The sequence below is a fragment of the Mustela nivalis genome, assembly GCF_964662115.1.
Source record: "Mustela nivalis genome assembly, chromosome: 4".
Classification (NCBI taxonomy): Eukaryota; Metazoa; Chordata; class Mammalia; order Carnivora; family Mustelidae; genus Mustela; species Mustela nivalis.
In genome coordinates, this window is record NC_139023.1 from 151,808,485 (window position 1) to 151,829,160 (window position 20,676).

The window sequence follows — 20,676 nt, forward strand, 5'->3', positions numbered from 1 at the left end:
CAAAGAGGCATTTTTAGATGTCTATTTGTGACACTCCCCTCTCCCACCTGGCCACCTATCCCTTTTTGGTTTGGGGCAGTTGGGAGTCATGCCTGGAACCTGCTCTCTTGCTCTCTGCCTCGGGGGGCACATTCAACTGTTCATCAATTTAGTCCAACGGTGACCTAATGGGACGTAGGATTGCTAATCCCATTTCTTAGACAAACAAGGCATTTTATCTGTGTCTCAACTTAACACAGAACACTGAGATGCTTGTTGAATGAGTGAATGATGGCTCGATAACTTAGACTGAGTAATATTGCCAAAGTTACATGGTAATAAGTTATAGAGGCTGGAATATTTTAAACTTTATTTTTTTAAAAAAGACTATTTATTTATTTGAGAGAGAGAGCGTGCAAACATGAGCAGGGGCAAGGATCAGAGGGAGAGGAAGAAGCAGACTCCCCGTTGAGCAGGGAGCCTGACATGGGACTCGATCCCAGGACCCCAGGATCACGACCCCAGTCGATGGCAGATGTTCAACTGACTGAACCATCCAGGTGCCCCAGAGTTTTTAACTCTAAAAAAAAATCATATGACATATTCTAATTGTGGAGAAAAATTATAAACACTCGTGATCCCACTAACCAGCGATACCCAGAGTTAGCGCTACAGAACCCCTGCTCCCAGACCCTATTGTCGATGTTACTTATATGACATGTTTATATTTTCAATGGAGCCATACTGTATGTACCATGTGGCAAAATGCTGCTTCAAAATTGTGTTCAATAAATATGGAAGACAAACAAAAAATACTCATAACATGTCCATCAGATTAAAAGGATAATGAAATGAATACCCAGCACAGCCCCTTTGGTCTTCAGGAGCAGTGACCATTGTCCCCACCCAAGTCCATCCCTCACCCCAGGCCTCTACCCTGAATGTGTCCATCATTCCTTAGCTTACCATTTTGTATCATCACATGTGCATATACTCCTAAAGACTGTTTAGTTTCTTCTGCCGGTTGTGAACTTTTGATCGGATCAGCCTGAATTCTTCTGAGACGTGGTTGTCAGATCTCCCATTACATCTGTGACCTTCATCCACGTTGATGCGCATATCTGGGCTCAGAAGTTCCACAGCGGCGTAGCATTTCCTTGCATGACTGTGCCCCAGTTTGCCTATTTTTCTGTCATTAGTCCTAAGGACAATTTCCACCTTTTACAATTCTTATGTATTATTGTAGTTTTGCTGGGAGCATTCTTGTGCATGGTTCCTGATACACTACAGAAGTTTCTCTACAGGGTATATACCTAGGGATGTATTTGTTGAGTTTTAGGGAAATACGCCCTACAGAGCCCCTGGGTGACAGGTGCAACAGCCTCCCAGCCCAGGCCTTGGGTTTGGGGGGTGTGGAACTACTGCAGCGTGTGTGTGTGTGTGTGTGTGTGTGTGTGTTTCTGCTGCAGGTGCTGTTTAACCATCTGGCTCCTACACCTCCGGACACGTGTCCAGACCAAGGTAAGAAGGGGCTGCTTTTGAAGCCGAGGCTCTCCAGGCCATCTGCTCTGGGCCCAGGTCTGTGCAGGCAGAACAGGGGCTCAGCTGGGAGAAGCTTCCTGGAGAGGACAGGGGAGGCCCTCCAGGGTCAGAGAGGCAGAGGCTATGGGGGGAGGCAACTAAACCAAGCGTAGCGAGGGGTGTGGCCCAACTCTGCCCCAGGCTTCAGCTGCCCACGAGGGGGGGCCCCCTCCAGGAATCAAGACCCAGTTCCTGTATCTGAGCTTGGGTGTTTTTTTGTGTTTTGTTTTTCAAATAAGAACTACAAACTATAAATGAGACAAAAAGAAAAAATGTTACAATAAATACAAACAGCATAAAAAACAAAACTAAGCTTTCTTTTTTTTTTTTTTTTGAAGATTTTATTTATTTATTTGGCAGACAGAGATCACAAGTGGGCAGAGAGGCAGGCAGAGAAAAAGAGGGGGAAGCAGGCTCCCTGCTGAGCAGAGAGCCTGATGTGGAACTCGATCCCAGGGCCCTGGGATCATGACCTGAGCCGAAGGCAGAGGCTTTAACCCACTGAGCCACCCAGGTGCCCCCAAAACCAAGTTTTCAAAGATTCTAAAGCCCCACCCTCAAAGGGTGAGGGCCGATGGGTCTGCGTATTCCCTCCTGCCCTGAGTCTGTTCCGAGAAAGATAGAAAGCATTATCTTTCTCCGCAACTTCCCCACTTTCCAAAGCTGCTGCTGGCCTTCTGACCACTGACGCCACCCTCCCTCACCCCGTCTCTACTGCCACTCTGGTGGGTAGGACAGTGGGGGATTGTGTAATGAGTGACCATGGCCCTCCTGGGTCAGGGGTTTGGAGCCTGGGGGGGGCGGGTGTGACTCACAGGACGGTCCCTTCCTTCAGAACTGGCTTGCAGGAGCATGAGGAGCTCTGACAGCCTGGGTCCCTCATTGTCTCACCCGGCATGCACTAAGCAAACAGTACCCACTCTGTCCAAATACTGGGGAGGCTATAAAATTGAGTAAGACGTGGCTCCTCAACCTGAGAGAGCTCAGAGTCTGTCAAGCTCCCAAACAAAATGCTGAAACCAGATGTTTCTCATCTTGGTGTTTCTCATCCTGCTGGGACTCACGACTGATTACCACAAGGCTCATCCTTCATTTCCTACTTGGGGGAGGGGGGTTGGCGGTTCACGGCCCCAGCAAGGAAGCGCTGGGCAAAGCAATAAACTAACAACCTTTGATGCAAAGACTTGAATCTTAGAACTGGAGGTGGGGGGCATCGTCATCTATTCCAATCCCCTCTTCCCCCCATGGGGAAGTGACTAGCCATCACACCACACATCGGTGACAAAGTTGAGTCATCCGCTCCCAGGTGAGCGAGGTGGTCTCCAAGTGACCTTTTCCAGTGGCTCTTGGCTCCCCAGAGCTAGCAGGAAAGACCTCCTTACTCGCAGTGGCCATTCGGATGTCCATTCCTGGGACTAGCAGCAAGTCAGGGTACCACCTGCCAGGAGCACAAGGCCACAGTTACAGGTCAAGGTTATAGCAGCCACATTCCCAAGACCACTACCCTCTTTGGAATAGAGGTGGGGAGGGGCAGCTGGCAAAGAGGAAGAGAAGGGAAGCTGATGTGACTTTGAAGCAATAAGGAATCAGCCAACACTCATTCCCAAACTTGGGATGGCAGCCTTCAGCCCAGTGCAGCCAATCTCCCTAAATCTTGGGCTAGCCAGTCCCTGAGAGGGTAGCTCTGGGCCTTAGCGCTTTCATGTGGAGACCAGAAGGGATGACAGGATGGACTCTAGGGGCAGCCTGTCCTTATTCCCGGCAGCAAAGTTAGAAGGTCAGTCTGGTAGACAGGAGATTCCCCTGCTGCCTTGGTGAGGGAGAAAGCACACCACAGCTTCCCCACTGTCCCTGTGTCCTCCTGACCTCATGGCAGCCAGAGATGGCCCAGAGCACAGACTCACCCAGCCCCTGCCCTCACTCCGCTGGGCCCAAGTGGTGCACATCTCTTCCTTGTTCCCTCTAGAGGAGCACTTCGTGGTGGCCCTGTATGACTACAGCTCGGTGAATGACAGGGACCTGCAGATGCTGAAGGGGGAGAAGCTGCAGATACTGAAGGAGTAAGTTCCTGGAATGCGGTCCTGTGGTCAGGGGACTCTGAGGCTCCCTATCACAGTGGGACAGCCACCCAGCCGTCCAGTCCAGTCACCCACCATTTCTTTTTACCTTGACCCAGTTTTCTCCTTCTATCTACCATTCCACAGTCTTTCTCACAAGGTGGCTTCCACTCACTATCTCCCACTTCACTGTCAAAATCATACTTCTCCTTCAAAACTACCTCCAACATCACCTCCTCCATGAAGCCCTCCTGATGGGCACAGTGCTTGCCTGGCTGCTCTACCACAGGTTTGTGTGTCTCCCTTGCCAGCCAGAACCTCGCACAGGATTCTGCTCATGAAATCATCTTTACTTAATTTCTAGGGCTCCCTCTCAGAAACTCCTCCAAAGTCTGCTCTCTCTCTAACGTCGGGCTTGTTATGTGGAGCCTAGAGGTTCTGCTTTTGTTCTTGAAGTTCTGCGATGGCCTTGAGCCCAAAGCACAAAAGCCTCGACCTTCTGGGCACACGTGGGCTGCCCGGCTCCTCCTTTGGGCAGCATCTCTCCTCCTGCTATTGTCTTTCCTGTCTGGTCCCGACGCACTCACTAAACTCTCAATCTGTCCCATTAACCAAGAGGAAGGCTACTCACGGAAGACAGGGGCCCTCTGGCGTGGTCAGGCTGTCTGGACAAACTCTTCCTCTGGAGTCTTCACCAACCCCTTCCTCCCTGGACCAGTCTGTGAGATGCTCAACAAGTTAGCACCTCCCCACTGAGCAATTCATACCAGTTCCTTCTCATCTGCCCTCTGCATCCTCTGCCTCAGGGATGAGATTGGAGTTGGGGAAGGGCTGTGAGCGCCCCCCAGAGATACCCACAGGAGTCACTATGCCATTTTGGTTTTCCCTTCTCTGTAGAGTTGGAGACTGGTGGTTGGCCAGGTCTCTCATCACTGGAAGAGAAGGCTATGTGCCCAGCAACTTTGTGGCCCGAGTGGAGACCTTGGAAGTGGAAAAGTAAGTGGACAGACGGAGGGCCCTTCAAAGCCGAGGCCCACTTTTTGCTTCCCCCCTGGGGGCTGCTGGGCAGGGAGGGGTCGGAAAGGGACTGAAAGGTGAGCCTCTGGGAGCATAGCATGGAGGGAGCTAGAAAGGGGCTGCTGGGGAAGTCTTATCCACAGACCCAGACAGCCTGGTGCTCAGGGAACTACTTCTCTGTGCTCACCTCACTCTTCCCATCTGTGAAATGGAACTGCTCCTCCCCTGATTTATTTGGATGTAAATGTCCCTACAGGCCCATGACCTTGCAAGCGAACCTTGAGGCACGATGATTAGCCCCATCTCCTCCAGGGCCTCTGACGGGCAGGACTCAGGGGTACTCACAGCGTGATGGCCTCGCTCAGAATTGGCCTCCAGAAAGCAGTACTCCTCAGAACCCTCATAACCCACTTCTGCACAGAACCAGTCACTCATTCCCTCCTACAACATGCACTGAACAAACAGAACCCAGACTGTGACTCTGTCCACATGTGGAGAAAGCTGTAGAAATGAGTAAGATGGGGCTTTTTCCCTGAAAGAGCTGAGAGTCTGTTAAACTCGTGAGCAAAGTGCTGGAACTGGGTTAGTGGCTTTACCTGGTATCCCTCATCCAGCGATGGTCGCCCTTGGGAGGATGTTCTGTCTGGCACTGCCAGGCCTGCACCTCTCCCTGGAAGAGTGTGTGGGGTCATGGACACTAACACTGATTGGTCCCTGCTTGAGAGGAACATGGCGGGAATCTGTGCTCTGAGGGTCTCAGCACTTTGTGGAATTCAGACTTGACCTCAAGGAGGGGCTGCTCTGAGGGAAGGTGGTTGGGTACATTTTCCCAGAGTAGAATTAACAAAGAGCACCCAAAAATGTTCTCAGTTCAAGAAAGCAGTAAGTCCATCCACTGATGGGAAGTAAAAAGAAAAGGGGTCCAGGGGCCAAAGGGCATTTCATGAATCAGGATGTGAGGAGTGTTGTTATTTCAGGGTTAACCTGAAAACAGGAAAACGCTATTTTGGGGGGCGGGGGGGGTGTACAGCTTAGAAGGGGGGCATGGATAAGAGTATTCCAAGGAGTATGTTCGGCCTCTGAGGTCTGCCTGCCTTTTCTCTTTCCCAGATGGTTCTTTAGATCAATTAGCCGGAAAGATGCTGAGAGGCAGCTTCTGGCTCCAATCAATAAGGCGGGCTCCTTTCTTATCAGAGAGAGTGAAACCAACAAAGGTAAGCATGGTGCCCAGTGTACCCTTCCTGTGCAGTCCCCAGGAAGCGCCCCCCCACCCACCCCCGAGGCTGCTTCTGGGAATGCCAGCCAGGGGAACCTAGAGGCTTCCGGGCCTCCTGTCTCCCTTTCAGTTCAGGCCCTGCCTGGCCAGCCCATCTAGTGTCCAGAAGCTGAGTGTGAGGCTATGGTGCCAACAGGTGTCCATTGGCTGGGCTGGACATGAACAGGGTGCAGGTAAGAGAGGCAGCTAGAGAGCTGCTCCCGCCCAGGCCACTGTGCATCGTCTCTGGCTCAGTGGGGACACTGAGGCTGGTGAGGTCTGAAGAGAGGGAGAGACCCAGAGCCACGTTTTGGAACCAAAGGATTTGGGAGCCCAAAGACCCCTTAGAAATCATCTCAGCCGAGGCACTTACGGGCACCTGGAAGGTGACAGAGTTTGGAGAAAGGCCCGTGGCTGGGTATGAAAGACTGGGGTGGCCATTGTGGAGAATGGGGAGCACGCATGGATTTAAACCCCCCAATTGACCAAAACATTTCTGCCACCGCCCGCAGGCCACCGGGCTTTCTCTTTCTCTTTCATTTGTTTTTCTCTCCTTCTTTCCTTCTTAAAGTTCCCTTTGTTATGACATATAAAGCATATAAAACTTGCATAAATTATAAGTGAGCGTATAATTACAGGAAACACCTGTGCAGCCACAGGAGAGCGAACATTCCAGACATCCACAGCCCTTCTCACCACTCCACTTGTGTGACTCAACCTACCCCTCCCCCAAGAGAAATCATGGCTATCTCAACTCTTAAAGAAATTCTCTTTTCTTTTTCTTATTTTTTTAAAGATTTTATTTATTTATTTGAGAGGGAGAGTGCTCACAAACAGAGGGAAGGACAGAAGGAGAAGCAGACTCCCCACTGAGCAGGGAGCCCAATGCCAGTTCTATCCCAGGACCTTGGGATTGTGACCTGAGCTGAAGGCAGATGTTTAACTGACTGAGCCACCCAGGGGCCCCAACTTTTAGGGAAATCCTTTCTTGCCTTTCCTTATGGCTTTACCACCCATGGTTCCCATATTCTTCAACTTGATGCAAGTGGAATCATACTATTTTTATTTTTATATGTCTTGTTCCTTCCACTTGACATTGTTTGTTACAGTCTATATTAATTTACTAGGCCTGCTGTCATAAAGTACCAGAAACTGGGGTGGACGGCTTCACAGAAAGAAACTGTGTCATGGTGCTGGAGGCTGGCAGTCCTAGATAGAGTTGGTGGCAGGATTGGTTTCTTCTGAGGCTTCTCTCCTTGGCTTGTAGATAGTTACCTTCTACCTGACAGACCTCCTGACCTGGTCTGTCCTCAGTCTGTGTCCTAATCTCCTTTTCTAATAAGGGCACCAGTCATGTTGGATTAGTCAACCTGTCTCCCCACCAATGACTTCAGTAGTTACCTCTTTAAAGCTCCCATCTCCAAATAGAGTCACATTCTGAGCTACTGGAGGACTTCAACATAGGAATTTGGGAGGGACACAATTCAGCCCATAACAGGTACCCTCATGTTGTTGAGGACAGTGGTCCGTTCACATTCACTGCTCTACAGAACCCAGCATATGAATATTCTGTAAGCTGTTCCTCCTTTCTGATGTTGGGAGACATACGCTGTTTCCAGCTTGCAGCTATTATGAACGGGTTGCTCTGGACCTTATTATATATGCTTCCTGGTACATATTTGCCATCTTTGGGATGCTGAGCCAATAGCCCCATTTGAAAGATGAGGAAACTGAGTCCCTAAGGGAAGAAATGATTCCCATGAGGCCAACAGTGAACAGGGATCAGAGGATCAGAGCCCAAGTCATCTAAGAGACTTTACAAGGTCTACAGTGTGTCTGGCAGGCCTGTCGTGAGCTGATGGAGGTGAATATCCCTGAGTAAGATGAAGGAAGCTTTTGTTCATCATGACATGGCACATAAGGACCTCTTACGCCCTTGTGGCCAATTTTTAACTGGAGGAGAGGTGGTGACAGTGACATCAGAGGAGGAAGGGAAGAGATGATGGCTGGGCTGCAAGCTGGTTCCCTGTGCTTGGGGCAATGAGAGGAGACAGAGGTTCTGCTTAGTGGGAGCACCCCGCCAGCCTCGTCCTCCAGCTCCATCACAGCTTGAGAACCACAGCGAGCGGAAGCCCCAGAGCAGCAAACAAGGGGCAAAGAGGGCTGCTCATTATACCCTGGGAGGCTCAGGGGAGATCCCGAAGCCTCCCCGCCCTTCAAAGGGTCAGGGCCAGGTTGAGGAGGTGGGGGGTGCATTGGTCAGTTGGGTGTTCTATATAAAATTTCCGGAACTGTACCAGTGGATGAATTAAATCCATATATATCTATATATGGATATTGCCATATTGCCACGACTCCATTTTGGCAAAGCACTTTTGACCAAGAAGCGATATGGGAATCACTGGAGATGACATACCTGTTTTGTTTTTAGAGAATATTTCAAACATGTACAGAAGTAGAGAGAAGAGTATGATGGAACCCCTTGTGCCCACATTCTGCTTGGACAGTGATCTCTCAGTCAATCCTATTTTCTGTATATTCCCACCTACCCCTACTATGTTGACACAAGTCCCAGAATCATGTGATCTCGCCCTGGACATGATGTCTTAGTCATTGTCTATTGCTAAGGTGCCTTCTGGAAGAGAGGGACTCCCCAACCTCAGGATGGAGGAAGGGGTGCTCTAAAGGTGGGGGTACCCCTCTTGTCCTTGCCCACCATGGGGAAGCTAGTCCAAGCTGGAAATTGGCCAGTTTGAGGCAGGACTGCCTCAGCATCATCAAGCCCACACACATAGACGGACACAGACACATTTGCACACATGCTCCTCAGAACTCCGAAGCAAGTGCCCTCCCTCTGCATCTGAAAACTGCAGCCAGCGGATGGAAGACAGGGAAGGAACGCTGCCCACAGAAGCCGGGAAAATGAATTCTCACCCTGTATTGCCTCTGTCATTCTCTTAGCCTCTCAAACCTCTGTTTATGGGTACCTGGGTGAGGATCAGCTAGTTTCCCAGTCTGAAGGCAGACAGTTCTGCGGGCATTAAATCTCAATCTCTGGGAGCCCTGAACCAGCAGTTGAAAGTATTTGGAGGAATAACAATAAGAAGAATATTAAACTGTGAAAAGAAATGGGGGACAGGCCCTTGGATGAACCCCAGGCAAGCTAGAAGCCCTAAATCATGAGCTCTGGTAGCAGCATCGTGGGGAAGAGAGCAGGGTCTCCTAGGCTTCTTATGATGCAGCCTACACGATGTCCAGCTGAAAAGAAAAAAAAAAAAAAAAAGAGAGGAGGGGGGAAGAAAGGCCCTCTTCCTCACTACCGGGGTGGTGCAAGGTTCCTTGAACTCATTAGAGCCACTCTCCGGTTGCACTTACCGGGGCAAGGCAGGGGAGACAGTTTGCAGCGAGCAGGGTGGAGCTGCGGTCGCGGACGTGGGATGGGCCTGGCGACAGCAAGATGCACACACACATCTTGCATGGTTTGTAAGTAGGTGATGAGAGGCGCAATAGCTAAGGGAGGGGAGAGGGAAAGGTGGTTTGCGAGGGAGACAAACAGCACCGCGGAAAAACCAGGCGTGCACACCCAGAAGAGGCGTCCGAGCCTGACACCTAGCGGTGGAGCTTTGTAAAAGCTTCCTCTCGGAGCGGGGAACCCCCAGCCGGCCACTAGCATTCCCCTTCCTGACCTCAGTTTCCTCATCTTCCCATTAAGAGTAGCGGGCGTGTTACCCAAAGAGCTGGACAGAGACATTTTATGAGAACATCAAGTCGTGGAAAGGCGTTTCTCCAGTGGAAACTCTTGCCTCCTAAATTGCTCTTAACCTTTAGCTTCTGCTATCCTTGTCTGCAGGCAGACAGTAATACACATGACAAGGTACAGAGATGTTTATGAATTTGAACAGAATTCCTGGGAAATAGGTTATTATATTCTCCTCCACGGACATGAGTGCTTAAGTTTGGTATTTGCTATTCCTTGTGGGGGCAGCGCCAGCCTTTTCAGCTAGAATGAGTGAGTTGAATAATCCAGGAATCAATCAATCCTCTAGTTCCTTCAATAACTCTACATTTCTCAATAAATAGTCCATGGCAAAGGGGGGTCCCTGGATGACCAGATGTCCAAGTAGGGGACAGCATGTTTGCTTCAGAGTTCTGGGATTCCCTGGCTTGGAGAGAAACATCAAGGTCTGAGTTGGGTGGCGAGGATAGGGAAGGCTTTCTGGAGGGCTGAGGTTGAGATGAAAGAAAGGTAACTTATGGTGGGAAGAGTTAAAGTGGAGGGCAGAATTTGGGTGGTTTTGAAATGAAGCCCAAATCTCAACCCTGATTTTCCCCTCTGTATGCCTTGTACCTTTATTACTCCTCTAGGTGCCTTTTCCTTGACTGTGAAGGATGTGACCACCCAGGGGGAGATGATCAAACACTACAAGATCCGCTCCCTGGATGAAGGGGGCTATTACATCTCCCCCCGCATCACCTTCCCTACACTCCAGGCTTTGGTGCAGCATTATTCTCGTAAGAGGGGAGGATGTGACCCGGGTGCAGAGGAGCCCTTCGATCTATCACTAGATCTCAAGATCATGTGAATCACTGGTGCCATCTTAGGGGAGGGGGCTATCCCAAAGCTGGGCAAGTATCGGCACAGTGATTCAAAGTCGATTTCCCTAATCCCTTCTACTGGCTCACTCAGCGTGTGACCACTTGGAGCATAACGAGGATTTTCAGTCTTAGAGCAGGTCAATGACAGCATGCCTTGCTTTATGCAAAATGAATGCAAATAGCAGAGAGTGTGTACAGCAAATGTGAACACAGGCATATGTGTACTTGGACATGGGAGTGTGGTTGGCAAAAACAAGAAAGGGACACAGCTGGGAAGGATATGGTTCCCGAGGGAGACCTGTGATTAGGCTACTCTGGTAATCTCCAGCTCCATCTCTTCTTCCCTAATGCAGAGAAAGGGGATGGTTTATGCCAGAGGCTGACCCAACCCTGTGTGAGTCTGGCTCCCCAAAACCCCTGGGCCCAGGATGAATGGGAAATCCCCCGGCAGTCTCTCAAGCTGGTCAGGAAACTCGGGTCTGGGCAGTTTGGCGATGTCTGGATGGGTGAGTATGTGGCCAGAAGCCTCTCTCTCCCTGCCCTGTGTCCTGAAGCACAGAAGGCTCAGGATATACACACTGTATTGTGCTTCCCCAGAAAGCTTGTTTGGGAGAAGGGCCAGAGGCGATGGTACCCATTTCACAGATGAGGTAATGAAGGCAAGCCTAAGACACTGCAGTGACTTGGCCTCCACTGTCAGGACACCATGGTGGTGCTGTAGGAACAGACTCCAGCTCTCCCAACACCTTAGTTGGTTCCTTCCCTCACTCTTCACTGCCCGGGGCTAGTCTGCCATGGATGGACTGGTCTGTGAACTTGAACATCTGGCTAACTCCTCTTAGCTTTGGTTTGCCAGATGGAAACGACCTGTTCAACATGGTCAATGGTGACCCAGGAGCTCCAGAAGTCTAATAATAGACCAAGCCACTGCTTGTAGCTGGGTGACAAGCGAGGTCACTGAGCTCCCCAGTCCCTGTACGTGTAGCTGACGACCACTCTTGTACTCACCAAGAGCACTAGCAGACTATGAAAGGCAGTGCTTTATTTTATTCCTGGACCAGTCCATAGCTCTGGGGCATGATCCCCAGGTGAGATCCACCTGTGTCCCCAAACCCTCCTCCAGCAACCGGGACTGATGCCTGAAACACCTATGTGCGGAGCCCTACATAGGTCCTTGCAAAGATCTCCTGAGAAGGGTGTGTCAATTATTATTTATCTTTTACCTTTCAGGGTGGATGGGGGAGCTTGATGGAGGAGAACGGGGTTGGAGGAAAATGTGGGTGGGGGAGAATGTGGAGGTACAGGGGAAGGAAACTTGCAGGGCACAGAAAGGAGGGAAAGAGGTCTACAAGCCACCTCTGCCTCCTCGGCAGTGTTGCCATGGGCTGTGATGCCCATTTCCAGGCTGAAGGTATCGTGTGGTAGAAGAGACTCGCGTCAGGAGAGGAGCAGGCTATAGGAAGGACAGAAGGGACACGACACACCAGGACAGACCTGGCGCAGGGGCGAGGAGGTAAAGCAGCCTCCCTCCAGGCAGGGAAGTTTCTCAACTCCCTGAGGCTCCAGTCGGGCACAAGAGGCTGAGATAGGCTGGCATCCTACAGGAAAAGCCAGCTCATCTGTCACCTATAGGACCCGGACATCCGAGCCCAGGGCTCCATCCTAGGGGGGCAGTTCTGACCTCAGTCCTCCACCTATAGAATAAGGGTGGCTCCTGGAAGCTTATAGATATTTTAGTGAAGTGATCACCTCCCACAGTGTCCAGGTCTTCTAAATGGTTTCTTTATTCTCTCCCTGACCCGGCTCAGGTTATTACAAGAACAATGTGAAAGTGGCCATCAAGACCTTAAAGGAGGGAACCATGTCTCCGGAGGCCTTCCTGGCAGAAGCTAACATGATGAAAACTCTCCAGCATGAGAGGCTAGTTCGTCTCTACGCCGTGGTCACCAAGGAACCCATTTACATCGTGACCGAGTACATGGCCAGAGGTGGTGCCCTGCATGGGGCTGCATCGTCAGACAGGGGTGGGGAGGGGCAGGGTCAAGGCATAAGGAGCCCAGAAGGCTGAGGCTGATCTGCTGCAGTGGGTCTGCCAGTGAGCGGACCTCCATGGGGGATCCCTGGGCCATGGGCCCCACCAATTAGCCAATATCCTACAGATCTAAGGTTTTCCATGGGACTGAGGGGCAGGAAGGAAGGATGGTGGGAAAAATATGGGTCAGTGGTTCTTTCAGAGCTGTGTCCCCATTCAGACACACTTCAGGCAACATTTTTGGAGGGCACCTTCTATGCCCAGCACTGTCTGATGCTCACTAGGGAGGGCAGAGCACTGCCAAGAGTGCTCGACTGGGCATCCAGAGATGGTTCTGGTCCCAGTTATGCCACTCACTAGCCATGGACTTCTGAAAACCATAAATGACATCATGGATGAAAAGAGAGATCAGGCCAGCTGGCCATGGAAGTCCACAGTGAGGCCAAGATCTCATGGGGCAGTGGGTGGGGGTCAGCCTGTGAGCTCCTTCCCACTCTTCCTGTGACCCTGATTGCCCAACACTTCTGTAGGATCCTAACCTGCCATGTTAACCTAACTCCTTAGAAATCATCCTCAAGGGGGCCCCCCATTGAGCTGGGAACTCAATGCCTCCACCGCCCACCAGCCCCCCCTTAGGTGACCATCCCTCCCTGTTCTTAGATGTCACAGTGGAGCTGCATTTGTCCCCCGCACCAAACCCCAGGAGGCAGGGGTCTCTGTGCTGGCATTTTTTGCACCCTTGGTCCTCAGAGACAGAATCTCTGCCAACAAAGGGTGAAGGGGACAGGAAGACGCTGTGGAACATCATGCCAAGAACAGGCACTGATACAGAGTCGGGAGATCAGGTTCTGCTCCTGGCTTCCCGGCTGGGTGGCTCTGACCCTTGCAGAAACTGAACTTCTCTGAGCAGCTGGGAGCACAGTGGCTGCCTCCTGGGATGCTCTGATGACCGAGACTAGAATTTCTGTAAAGCATAAAGCACTCTACTCTGCAGCTGTGGGTGGTTTTGTTCTCTGTGTACCGGAGATCTGACAGGGTGCCCCATGTTTCCTGACACCAGGTTGGGGGCAGCGCACACATGGGAGGGACCGGCACAGCCGGGGTTGGCTCATTTTGCACAAGAGCAGTTGCAACTTCTCTTTCCTTAGGATGCTTGCTGGATTTCCTGAAGACAGATGAAGGTAGCAGATTGTCCCTCCCCAGACTGATCGACATGTCAGCCCAGGTTTGTGAGCTATCAAGTATAGCAAATCCCAAGAGTAGTGATGACCAAGTGGACTCAGAACCCCACCCTCTCCTCTGTGCCTTGTGGCTTCATGAAACTGACTATTCAGAGGTTGTAGCCACTCAATTTAGGCTGGGCTGGGAAGGGCAGAAAACACAGAGTAATAACGGTTTAAATTTGTAAATATCCAGAGGTGTTCTGTGTGGGGGCAAGTAAGTGGGTCTTTCCCCCAAAGACACAGAGACCCATATTTCTTCCATCTGCTCGGCACTTAGCATGTCATTTAAGCCCACCTTCTCCCTTCTAACAGCTGAGCCACTCAGGCTTCCCACCTTCCTCCTTCTAGAGACATGTCCCTGAAGTCACCTACTATCCTTACTTTGACATTTCTTTCCTTGCCCCCAACCATGTCACCTGGCCACACCCAGGCTGCGAAGGAGGTTGGGAAATGCAGTCTTTATTCTGGGCCGTTGGGATGAAGTGAGGTGAGTCCAGTCATTCCTGAAGAGAAGGAGAACGGATGGTGTGGGGAACCCGGAGAGTTCACCTGAATTCCATGTGACAGTGTAGGCAGGCGTGTCATGACCTCCTTTCTTCCTCAGATTATGCCCACAAATGCCTCTTCCAGCAGGTGAATCACAGTCCAGGCTTCATGAGGTGAAGAGCAAAAGGGAGAGAAGGGGTCGTTCCTCCCCGGGGATGTTAGCTGAGGGTTCTAACTGGCAGGGAAACACACCTGATGGCCCGGAGTGTGTGTGTCTGCTAAAACTGGAACTCTCAGCAGAAGAGCTCTGGTCTGTGGTCAGCCGGTGAGACCCAGAAACACACACACATCCGCCTCCAGAGAGGAAACCTCCCCCTCACCCCACACCACCACCCCATCCCCACCTTGTCTGGTATTATCTGTTATTAGTATCAGTGCAGGAACTGATGTCACCATGCCCTTTTTCCACTAAGGTTAGTGCACCTGGGTTTGGGTAGGGTGCTGAGTGGTCTCGGAAAATTAACACTGGTAACCAGCCTCAAACCACAAAACGGTGTTAAGAGTGGCCACCCCTTCTTTCTTTCTTTCTTTGCCTTTCTCACTCTCCCCTGTCTCTTTCTCAGTTCCTGGGGAAATCTTGGGTCTTCCCAGGGGCAAAGGATATGAAAAGCCACCTGCATGTATACCTAGGGGTGGCCAAGAATCTAAGGATTAGGAAACCAGAAAATCAAAACCTTCCAAGTGAACAGCTTCTACACCCCATTCAAGTCATGCTTGCGTCTCAGCACACACGTGTGTGGACACACACACACATACACACAACCCTTCTGGGCACTCCTTTTCCTGCTTTGCAGGATGAAATGCAAATCCCGCCTATAACCGTCATCTATGTGCCCTACTTTGCAGCCCCACAGCACCCCCCCCCATGTCCTGTCACACCCCTGACCCCTCACTCAGGCTGCCCCTTTCACCCAGAATGCCTGGGCAAAATCCTAACCGACATTCAAGACCCAAGTTAAATTCAATTCAGATTTCCCTGGATGGGAAAGGGGCAGAGAACACTTTCTGCATGAGTTTTAGTTAGCACCGTGTGTGGTGTAGTCATCTTGAAAGCCCATCTGGTTCCCCCGCAAACCCCCCCCCACCTTTGGTATGATTTCTAGTACTTCTCAGTACGCATTTGTTAATGGGAGGAGTGCTGGTAAATGTTATCCAGATCCAAGATATTTGGTATTCAGCTTTCTAGCCCCCACAGTAACATACCAATAAATGTATGATTTAGCAAAGGAATAAATGAATGACTAAGTGAATGGATTCATGAATAAACCAGGGCAGATGGACGCTTACGGAGAAGTAGGATGAAGTCCAGTGCTGCCTTCTTGCCATCGCTGGTCTGGGGGTACATTGGCATTTTATGCTCTGCCTCGGTTCCTTCATCCATCAAGCGGGAGTGAGAAGAATAAAGCCTCAATGAGTTTCCTCGACTACAAGACACAAGTGCCACATGAGCAGCTATTCCTGGCCCAATGGTGGTGATGGGGGACAGAAACGGCCTCTGGTCCACTGGAATTCTGCGCATGCCCTCTGAGGGCCTAGTTAGCCACCTGGCCACATGTCTTGTGTAATGCCCACCTCAACTCCACACCCTGGAGACCCCTTTCCTCATGTTCCAGGTCAGGACAGAAACCCCTTAGAGAGCTTAAGCAGCTCCAATCCAAGGCTCCCTGCTCTTGAACAGTGCTGCTGACTTCCCTCCTTCCCTGACCTTTTTTTCCCCGACCCCTTAAAAGACCTTCTTCTCCTGCTTTCATTCTGCTGTCTTCCTTCCCTGCAAACACTTGGAAGGACAGAGAGTGGGTGAGGGGTTCAGGCAGCTCTGGCTCTGATATCCATGTCTCTGCTTTTCTGGGCTTTTCGAGGGCTGCGGTCTATGGTTTATTCAGCTGAAGAGTGGTGGAAGCCAGTTTTCTCCACTCAGGAATCTGCTCCTTCTCCTTCTCCAGCAGCACTCCTCGTCCCCTATGCATCTGCCAACAAACACAAACACAGACCTCCAAGTGTTCCTGCCCCTTCCAGGCTATGAGGGGGTGAGGAACAGCCCTCCAGATAGGTGGGCAGGTCCTTCCTCTCCTGATAGCGGCTCTGCAGGGCATGCTGGTTGGCTCCATCCTTGCCTGGAGGTCCCTGCGCTGTTCTTCACTGTGTGACTTGTTCCCTCAGATTGCCGAAGGAATGGCATACATCGAGCAAATGAATTCGATCCACCGCGACCTGAGAGCAGCCAACATCCTGGTGTCTGAGACCCTGTGCTGCAAGATCGCAGACTTCGGCTTGGCCCGCATCATTGACAGTGAATACACTGCTCAAGAAGGTGGGCAGAGCCCCCATCTACAAGGGAGACCTTGGGCCTTACCTTCCCCAACTCCTTAAACCCCCTTGTGCTTCTCCTTGACACTTCAGAGAAGAGCTTTGTGTTTTTTCCCAATTCTGGCCTCACTCCCAGGTAGATCAGCGTTTCTGTAAAGGGGCTTCACTAGTGTCTGATGAGGAATGGTTTTGTGATGAAGTAGGTTTGGAGATGCTGCATAGGTTGTTCAGACCCTCTTTGGAGATTCCTGGTGCACACCAACATATGAAAGGCACTGACAAGTCCTGCAGCAAAGAAACAGCATATATTTGCTTCACCTGTCTCTCCAAAACTAATTTGAGCCCAAGGTACCTTTTTCACTTGGCTTCTGTAAGCCTCCCACAGATATAGGGTTTCTCAGAACACACTATGGAAAACATTTTTTTGAAGCATGAATAGGCAGTAAATGCTTATACCTGAATTAGGGTTTCCACAGAACACTCGGCTTTTCTTCATGAGACAAAAAAAAAGAAAAAAGAAAAGAAAAAAAATCTTCATGAAAAGATTTAAAATGGTCAAATACATGTATCAAGTAAGCTAGCAAGCAATATTAGCTGAGCATATTAATCAGTTGGCACAGGAGAAGGATCAATAGGGCTTGTTCCCTGAGGAAGCTTCAGCCTGGCTGGGGAAACCGAGAAAGCAGGACAAGGAAGGAGGTAATCCCATGCTGAGCTGTATGCTGTCTACTCTAAATGCTGACCAGGCTGCAGCTCCCCAGGGGGCTTCACAGGACAGCGGGATTGGAATGCCCTCCTCACCGTGACCCTAGGTGGCACACAAGTCCCTTGTCATCAGTTCCATTTTGCAGGTAGGGATTAAAAGGCAGGGACCTATCCAGTTAAGGTGAATTGCCCAAACGATGGATTTCTGTTATTAAACACGTGAGGTGGAAATGACTCTTCTGTCCCAGGTGGAAACACATATGGGTTGCCTTGTGAAGCCCACGGAACCAAGACCCAAACAGGGTGACAGAGGTTGTCTCTTGGGCTGTGCACCCCTAGAGTCTTCAACATGCCTACTCATGTGTTCTAGTGGGTCTTAGTGGTTCTCTGGAAGCATCTCTGGAAGCACTCTAGGGCTGTGCACCCCTAGAGTCTTCAACATGCCTACTCATGTGTTCTAGTGGGTCTTAGTGGTTCTCTGGAAGCACAACCAGAGATGGTGGTCCAAGGCCTGCTAAAAAGGGGGAGGGAAGGTGCATAGGGACAGTCTGTCATGGCCTCACAAAGCTGCCTGTGGCTTTTCTCATAGGCGCCAAGTTCCCCATCAAGTGGACTGCCCCAGAGGCCATCCATTTTGGGGTGTTCACCATCAAAGCAGATGTGTGGTCGTTTGGAATCCTCCTGATGGAAATCGTCACTTATGGGCGTGTACCCTATCCAGGTAGGCGGCTTGGTCCCGCAGTGATTAGATGGGCTCCCTACCTTCCAGAAATGACTGCAATGACAGATATCCCATCCTTGGTGCCTGGAGCTGCCCACATCTATGTCAGAATGGGGTCCCGCAGTTGGAACAGAGACTCATGCATGTCACTCTGGAGACAGAGGCTCTGTGCCCCTTCCTCAACATTGCTTTGGCAACAGGGCTGTGCCCCTTCATTCAGGAGAGGTCAGTAAACCCCCAAACCAGAAATTAAGTGAAGGTCAGTGTCTGAACTCAAGTTCACTCCAAATTGGTTCTCACTTGAGGACAGCTTGTCTCTCCTCTGGCCTTGCACCTTGGGTGTAGTTCCGGAAGCCGTGCTCTGACTGTACAACTTCCCAGCCATCCCCCCACCCCACTGGGCCGCTAAAGGGCTTGGCCAACTCAGCAGCCTACAGCCAGCGGTCTCCCTCCGCGGGCTGGTGCATCTTCACGGAGCACCTGGCCAGCGAGTGACGGGCTTGGGCTGTGTGCCCACGGCAGGTAAGCAAGACAGGGTCCCACACACGGAGGAACTGCCCGCACTAAGGAGACAACCCAAGCCTCCCCTCCAGCTGTTCTCGGAGGAATGACATGTAAATAAAGGGTTATTTCTCAGGGGCACCAGCTGGGCAGCCCAGTGACCTGCGAGGGAGGATGCGGTGGTCTGGGCCTCACGGGCTCCCGCCGCCCCTCAGCCGCGCTCTGCGTCCCGTCCGCCTGCAGGAATGAGCAACCCCGAGGTCATCCGCAGCCTGGAGCGCGGCTACCGCATGCCGCGGCCCGACTCGTGCCCGCCGGAGCTGTACCGCGGTGTCATTGCTGAGTGCTGGAGGAGCCGGCCAGAGGAGCGGCCCACATTTGAGTTCCTGCAGTCAGTGCTCGAGGACTTCCACACAGCCACCGAGCAGCAGTACGAGCTGCAGCCCTAGGCCCTGACGCAGGGACACGCGTCCGGGGCGCGCGAGGCCCGGGGTTGGCTCACACCTGCGACCCATCCTGTAGAACTGACCAGGCATGTTCACCTCGCAGCTTATATTCTAGCCACAGCCAGCCAGGAAGGGCAGGGATGAATTGGTATGCCCATTTCTCAGATGAGGAAAGTAGAAGTAGAGGCGGCCTGACGGGTGGATCACACAGCACAGACTCTGGACATTCAGTGGCAGCTCCCCCCACCCCTTCTCTGGCTGTGTGACCTTGGTGAGCCACTCAGCCTCTCTGTTCCTCCGCTGTCTTACTTGTACAATGAGGGAAGAACCATGATAGTACCTACCTCGTATGTTCCTCGAGAGGATTACATTCGTTAACCCCAGTAAGATGTTCAGAATAGTGCCCGGCAAACGCCTGGCACACCGTTAAACGTTTGACTTCGTGTGACAACCCTGAGCTGGCGCCAAAAGCAAGAAGTCGGCTACAGGTGACTGGGGAGTCCGGCTGCTCCCACCTGCGCCGTCCGCGCCCCTGTCCTGCTCGCTCTCTGCTATCCCAGAAGCAGGACTGGGTCCTCTGAGATGTCCGTTCAGAGAAGCGTCCAGCGCTTTGGGGACTTTTCCGTAATAAAGTCACGAGATCTGACCTTCGCCGTGTCGTTACTGGGGACAAGCCTGGATCTCGCTACGTGACACAGGTGGTTTGCATGAGTGACGCGGCAAGGGACTCGCGGATTTGTGGAAACCGAGCCCGGCCTCAAGGACAACACCGCAGACCCAGGGGTCATGGCCTTTTAGGGGAGGCTTGAGCGGGGCCGGCAGGTGGCGCCCTCACCTCAGAAATCCCTGGGCTTCTGGCCTGAGCCCAGGACCCATTTGCTGAGGCCTGGCAGTGGGAGAGTGCGAGCTGCACTTGTTGGGGGTGCGTGCACGGGGAGCGAGCGCCCTGGGCTCTGAGTCCTGCGACCAGGTGCAGCAACGAGGTGCGCACGGTGATGGGATGGTAACACCAGGAAACATTCAAGGCTTCACACTGTTCAGGAGGCTCGCTATTGGTCGTGGTTTTTTTTGTTGTTGTTGTTTTTATTTATAATAGATTTATTATTATAGATTATTATTAAATAGATTTATTATGATAGATTTTTTTGAGAATTTAGGTTTATGAAAAATAAGTGGAAAGAATAAAGAATGTCCATTTACCCCTCACCCCCCGCCCCTCTATTTCCTCTATCATTAACATCTTGCCATAGTGTGGTTCATTTGTTACAAGGACAGGCCAAATTAACACATCATTACTAGCTAAAGCCCCTAGTTTACATTAGGATTCGCTCTTTGTGTTATATTGTATGCGTTTTGGACAATGTATAATGACTTGCCTCCAGCATTACACTATCATATAAAATAGTTTCAATGCCCTAAAAATCCCTTATGCTTCTATTCATCCCTCCCTCCCTTTAAACCCCTGGCCATCAACTTGCCATGTTTTGACCCCTCTGATCCTGGTAACCCAAGGAATATTATGATGTTGTGTACAGAGGAAGAAAGGCAGGCACAAAGAGATTGGGTGGTATTCCCAGGTCACACTGCTTATTAGTGGTGGGAGGGGATTGTGGAGGCGAGCACAGCTGCTGGACTATGGCAGCAGAGTCTTGGCGGGAGCTGCTGGGCTGGGAGAACCTCACCGCAGGAGCTGCCCCTGTAGGGGAACAG

At 51.3% G+C, this 20,676-nt stretch overlaps 1 protein-coding gene across 3 annotated transcripts in view; it reads left to right on the plus strand.

The window, feature by feature from the left end:
• Positions 1-19,612, plus strand: part of BLK (BLK proto-oncogene, Src family tyrosine kinase) — a 70,852-nt gene extending 51,240 nt beyond the window's left edge. Inside the window, exons 3-13 of one of the 3 annotated variants that reach the window (XM_082726919.1) lie at positions 1,449-1,500; positions 3,527-3,620; positions 4,515-4,613; positions 5,745-5,848; positions 10,255-10,401; positions 10,839-10,991; positions 12,294-12,473; positions 13,666-13,742; positions 16,447-16,597; positions 17,888-18,019; positions 18,764-19,612. In XM_082726919.1, the coding sequence (XP_082583045.1) occupies positions 1,449-1,500; positions 3,527-3,620; positions 4,515-4,613; positions 5,745-5,848; positions 10,255-10,401; positions 10,839-10,991; positions 12,294-12,473; positions 13,666-13,742; positions 16,447-16,597; positions 17,888-18,019; positions 18,764-18,969 (1,395 nt within the window). In that variant the 3' untranslated portion in view covers positions 18,970-19,612. Of the gene's footprint in view, positions 1-1,448; positions 1,501-3,526; positions 3,621-4,514; positions 4,614-5,744; positions 5,849-10,254; positions 10,402-10,838; positions 10,992-12,293; positions 12,474-13,665; positions 13,743-16,446; positions 16,598-17,887; positions 18,020-18,656 lie in introns of all 3 variants that reach the window. The other 2 variants (XM_082726920.1, XM_082726921.1) reach the window with 2 other exon arrangements.
• The last annotated feature ends 1,064 nt before the right edge of the window (positions 19,613-20,676 follow it).